At 40.1% G+C, this 6,251-nt stretch overlaps 1 protein-coding gene across 1 annotated transcript in view; it reads left to right on the forward strand.

Annotated features, from left to right (window-relative positions):
• The first annotated feature begins 464 nt into the window (after window positions 1-464).
• The window catches only part of LOC133642518 (high affinity cAMP-specific and IBMX-insensitive 3',5'-cyclic phosphodiesterase 8A-like), a 16,406-nt gene continuing 10,619 nt past the window's right edge, over window positions 465-6,251 (forward strand). Inside the window, exons 1-3 of the mRNA XM_062036756.1 lie at window positions 465-599; window positions 2,702-2,829; window positions 3,580-3,720. Coding sequence (XP_061892740.1) covers window positions 2,726-2,829; window positions 3,580-3,720 — 245 coding nt within the window. The 5' untranslated portion in view covers window positions 465-599; window positions 2,702-2,725. The remainder of the gene's footprint in view (window positions 600-2,701; window positions 2,830-3,579; window positions 3,721-6,251) is intronic.

Here is a 6,251-nt window from a genome sequence, read left to right on the forward strand (position 1 = left end):
AGGGCAGTGTTGTTCAAGACAAGTTGACAGCAATCATTTAGACAAATGTCAATGATTGATTAGACAAATGTCAATGATTGATTAGACAAATGTCAATGATTGATTAGACACATGTCAATGACAAATATATTTGTTTATCATTATCAGTGTTAGCTGTATGCCTAACCTAACCTAATAATATTATCATGTAAACAGTCATATTTTGGTCAGCAAAATCAGAATGTATTTATCATTTATTTGCAGAAACTTCAGGAGGACCTTTTTGGAGTTCCTGCTTGATTGTTTTTCTGTTTGTCAGTGCATTACTTTTATTAACAATATTTCAGAAGAACAATCTGTTCTGAAAAGAGAGGATAAATGTGCATTTTTTTTAATAGCTTTGCTTATTATGTGTGTGCACATTGTGTCCAGCAGGTGGCAGCATAGCGCGTGAAAAGTGGCGCCGCCCAGCAACACTTGGAGGAGAAGAAGAAGAAGAAGAAGAGGAAGAAGAAGAGGAAGAAGAAGAAGAAGAAGAGGAGGAGGAAGAGGAAGACGAAGACGAGGAAGGAATTAGCTGTCATAGAAAGTATTTGGAGTGAAAGAAGGTGTCAACAAAGGTATTTCCAAGTAAACATTATCAGTCAGCGTGTTTACATGTCGCGGTCTTATCGCCAAGTGTGCTTGTTTGTTTAACGTCTCACATTAGCTGCGTGAGCTAATAGTAAACATCATAGCTAAGCTAGCTGCTAACTGTTAGCGCTAAATGTTCGCATTAAGTCCATCTTTGACCAATAAATGTTGCCATTAAGTCCATCTTTGACTAATAAATGTTGGCATTAAGTCCATCTTTGACTAATAAATGTTCGCACTAAGTCCATCTTTGACTAATAAATGTTCGCATTAAGTCCATCTTTGACTAATAAATGTGGTCATTAAGTCTATCTATTACTAATAAATGTTGGCATTAAGTCCATCTTTGACTAATAAATGTTGGCATTAAGTCCATCTTTGACTAATAAATGTTGGCATTAAGTCCATCTTTGACTAATAAATGTTGGCATTAAGTCCATCTTTGACTAATAAATGTTGGCATTAAGTCCATCTTTGACTAATAAATGTTGGCATTAAGTCCATCTTTGACTAATAAATGTTGGCATTAAGTCCATCTTTGACTAATAAATGTTGGCATTAAGTCCATCTTTGACTGTAAACTACCTATGTGTGACCATTCTAACACCTGCACCACTAATGACTGTAAACTAGTTATTAGTCACTATTCTAACACCTGCACCACTAATGACTGTAAACTAGTTATTAGTCACTATTCTAACACCTGCACCACTAATGACTGTAAACTACTTATTAGTCACTATTCTAACACCTGCACCACTAATGACTGTAAACTAGTTACAGGATCATACATTGGTCATATTCAAAGTCCTCGTGTGTCCAGGGACACATTTACTCACTTTATAAACATAATATACATTTTTAAAAAACAAAAGATGTTGTGATGCTAAAAAATATCAACGTAATCATATTAGTATCGACTAGATATGCTACTGTACTTGGTATCATTACAGTGGATGTCAGGTGTAGATCCACCCATGGCATTTGTTTACATTGTGATGCCGGTGAGCTAAGGTGTGTAGTGAAGCATGTTTAGCTATTCCTTGTCCTCCAATGATAATGATACTTGTAAGAAACATACTTTATTTGTCACCATGGAGACCAGGATTAGTGATTTAGAAGTAGTTAAAACACTGTGGGTGGATGTTAGCTGCTAGCTAGCTAGCCATGTCTTAAAGCACCTCTTCCTGAGTGTTATAACTTCACCTTTATCTTTACTTTTTACACCTACATGTGTCCATTCTCCCTTTTCTGTCTACACACTGTGTCTGCTTGTAAGTACTCTGTGTGTGTGAACACGCTCCTCCGCTTGTAAACCAGCAATGTCACCACGTGACGACGCACTGTCATGGCCGTTAAAAACAAAGAAATATGTGGAACAGGTACTTTCCAAACAGAGTATAGTAGTGTTTTTGATTGATTAGTACTGCAATACTGTACCAGTAGTGGTATATGTACAACCCTAGTGTGTATAGTACTGCAATACTGTACCAGTAGTGGTATATGTACAACCCTGGTGTGTGTGTGTATAGTACTGCAATACTGTACCAGTAGTGGTATATGTACAACCCTAGTGTGTGTGTGTGTATAGTACTGCAATACTGTACCAGTAGTGGTATATGTACAACCCTAGTGTGTATAGTACTGCAATACTGTACCAGTAGTGGTATATGTACAACCCTAGTGTGTATAGTACTGCAATACTGTACCAGTAGTGGTATATGTACAACTCTAGTGTGTGTGTGTATAGTACTGCAATACTGTACCAGTAGTGGTATATGTACAACCCTAGTGTGTATAGTACTGCAATACTGTACCAGTAGTGGTATATGTACAACTCTAGTGTGTGTGTGTATAGTACTGCAATACTGTACCAGTAGTGGTATATGTACAACCCTAGTGTGTATAGTACTGCAATACTGTACCAGTAGTGGTATATGTACAACTCTAGTGTGTGTGTGTATAGTACTGCAATACTGTACCAGTAGTGGTATATGTACAACTCTAGTGTGTGTGTGTATAGTACTGCAATACTGTACCAGTAGTGGTATATGTACAACCCTAGTGTGTGTGGGTGTGTATTTGCCAGGATGAGCACCTGTGACTGAACAACATGCCTGCTGTGTCCACTGGAGCCAAGGACTTGTACTTGTCCACTAACCTGGGAGAGCTCAACAAGAAGGCTGAAGTCAAGGCAGACAAGATCAGCACAAGAAAGTCTGTGACACCCTTCAATCTATACATGGAACACTGTACATATGTTCACACATCAATGTACTGTACATATGTTCACACATCAATGTACTGTACATATATGTATATTGACATAACACTGTACATATGTTCAGACATGAATGTACTGTACATATATGTATATTGACATAACACTGTACATATGTTCAGACATGAATGTACTGTACATATATGTATATTGACATAACACTGTACATATGTTCAGACATGAATGTACTGTACATATATGTATATTGACATAACACTGTACATATGTTCAGACATGAATGTACTGTACATATATGTATATTGACATAACACTACATATGTTCAGTTATGTTCAGACATGAATGTACTGTACATATATGTATATTGACATAACACTGTACATATGTTCACACATCAATGTACTGTACATATATGTATATTGACATAACACTGTACATATGTTCAGACATGAATGTACTGTACATATATGTATATTGACATAACACTGTACATATGTTCAGACATGAATGTACTGTACATATATGTATATTGACATAACTACATATGTTCAGTTATGTTCAGACATGAATGTACTGTACATATATGTATATTGACATAACACTGTACATATGTTCAGACATGAATGTACTGTACATATATGTATATTGACATAACACTGTACATATGTTCAGACATGAATGTACTGTACATATATGTATATTGACATAACACTGTACATATGTTCAGTTATGTTCAGAGCGCCTGCAAACTGTTCAAGGCAGCAGAGGAGTGTCGCCTGGAGAGAGACGAGGAGAAAGCTTACATCTTCTACATGAAGTACCTGACCGTGTACGACCTGCTGAAGAAGAGAGCAGACTTCAAGCAGCAGTCGGTACGACCTTTCACCTTTTGACCTTGAAGCCCAGGACACATGAAGTGTGTGCGTGACCTGTTGATGATAACCATGTATGTTAGCTTGCTAGCTAGCCTGAATGCTAACAGGAAAACAAGACACATTAAAAAAGGGCACTAACTAAAATCTTCACATTGTAGTCAAGTGGAAACAGGTGGAGGTGTCTTCACATTGTAGTCAAGTGGAAACAGGTGGAGGTGTCTTCACATTGTAGTCAAGTGGAAACAGGTGGAGGTGTCTTCACATTGTAGTCAAGTGTCAAGTGGAAACAGGTGGAGGTGTCTTCACATTGTAGTCAAGTGTCAAGTGGAAACAGGTGGAGGTGTCTTCACATTGTAGTCAAGTGTCAAGTGGAAACAGGTGGAGGTGTCTTCACATTGTAGTCAAGTGTCAAGTGGAAACAGGTGGAGGTGTCTTCACATTGTAGTCAAGTGTCAAGTGGAAACAGGTGGAGGTGTCTTCACATTGTAGTCAAGTGGAAACAGGTGGAGGTGTCTTCACATTGTAGTCAAGTGTCAAGTGGAAACAGGTGGAGGTGTCTTCACATTGTAGTCAAGTGGAAACAGGTGGAGGTGTCTTCACATTGTAGTCAAGTGTCAAGTGGAAACAGGTGGAGGTGTCTTCACATTGTAGTCAAGTGTCAAGTGGAAACAGGTGGAGGTGTCTTCACATTGTAGTCAAGTGGAAACAGGTGGAGGTGTCTTCACATTGTAGTCAAGTGGAAACAGGTGGAGGTGTCTTCACATTGTAGTCAAGTGGAAACAGGTGGAGGTGTCTTCACATTGTAGTCAAGTGGAAACAGGTGGAGGTGTCTTCACATTGTAGTCAAGTGGAAACAGGTGGAGGTGTCTTCACATTGTAGTCAAGTGGAAACAGGTGGAGGTGTCTTCACATTGTAGTCAAGTGGAAACAGGTGGAGGTGTCTTCACATTGTAGTCAAGTGGAAACAGGTGGAGGTGTCTTCACATTGTAGTCAAGTGGAAACAGGTGGAGGTGTCTTCACATTGTAGTCAAGTGGAAACAGGTGGAGGTGTCTTCACATTGTAGTCAAGTGGAAACAGGTGGAGGTGTCTTCACGTTGTAGTCAAGTGGAAACAGGTGGAGGTGTCTTCACATTGTAGTAAAGTGTCAAGTGGAAACAGGTGGAGGTGTCTTCACATTGTAGTCAAGTGGAAACAGGTGGAGGTGTCTTCACATTGTAGTAAAGTGTCAAGTGGAAACAGGTGGAGGTGTCTTCACGTTGTAGTCAAGTGGAAACAGGTGGAGGTGTCTTCACATTGTAGTCAAGTGGAAACAGGTGGAGGTGTCTTCACATTGTAGTCAAGTGGAAACAGGTGGAGGTGTCTTCACATTGTAGTCAAGTGGAAACAGGTGGAGGTGTCTTCACATTGTAGTCAAGTGGAAACAGGTGGAGGTGTCTTCACATTGTAGTCAAGTGGAAACAGGTGGAGGTGTCTTCACATTGTAGTAAAGTGTCAAGTGGAAACAGGTGGAGGTGTCTTCACGTTGTAGTCAAGTGGAAACAGGTGGAGGTGTCTTCACATTGTAGTCAAGTGGAAACAGGTGGAGGTGTCTTCACATTGTAGTCAAGTGGAAACAGGTGGAGGTGTCTTCACATTGTAGTCATGTGGAAACAGGTGGAGGTGTCTTCACATTGTAGTCAAGTGGAAACAGGTGGAGGTGTCTTCACATTGTAGTCAAGTGGAAACAGGTGGAGGTGTCTTCACATTGTAGTCAAGTGGAAACAGGTGGAGGTGTCTTCACATTGTAGTCAAGTGGAAACAGGTGGAGGTGTCTTCACATTGTAGTCAAGTGGAAACAGGTGGAGGTGTCTTCACATTGTAGTCAAGTGGAAACAGGTGGAGGTGTCTTCACATTGTAGTAAAGTGTCAAGTGGAAACAGGTGGAGGTGTCTTCACATTGTAGTCAAGTGTCAAGTGGAAACAGGTGGAGGTGTCTTCACATTGTAGTAAAGTGTCAAGTGGAAACAGGTGGAGGTGTCTTCACATTGTAGTAAAGTGTCAAGTTGAAACAGGTGGAGGTGTCTTCACATTGTAGTCAAGTTGAAACAGGTGGAGGTGTCTTCACATTGTAGTAGAGTGGAAACAGGTGGAGGTGTCTTCACATTGTAGTCAAGTGTCAAGTTGAAACAGGTGGAGGTGTCTTCACATTGTAGTCAAGTGTCAAGTGGAAACAGGTGGAGGTGTCTTCACATTGTAGTCAAGTGTCAAGTTGAAACAGGTGGAGGTGTCTTCACATTGTAGTCAAGTGTCAAGTGGAAACAGGTGGAGGTGTCTTCACATTGTAGTCAAGTGTCAAGTTGAAACAGGTGGAGGTGTCTTCACATTGTAGTCAAGTGGAAACAGGTGGAGGTGTCTTCACATTGTAGTAAAGTGTCAAGTGGAAACAGGTGGAGGTGTCTTCACATTGTAGTCAAGTGTCAAGTTGAAACAGGTGGAGGTGTCTTCACATTGTAGTCAAGTGTCAAGTTGAAACAGGTGGAGGT

The sequence above is a fragment of the Entelurus aequoreus genome, linkage group LG02 (assembly GCF_033978785.1).
Source record: "Entelurus aequoreus isolate RoL-2023_Sb linkage group LG02, RoL_Eaeq_v1.1, whole genome shotgun sequence".
Lineage (NCBI taxonomy): Eukaryota > Metazoa > Chordata > Actinopteri > Syngnathiformes > Syngnathidae > Entelurus > Entelurus aequoreus.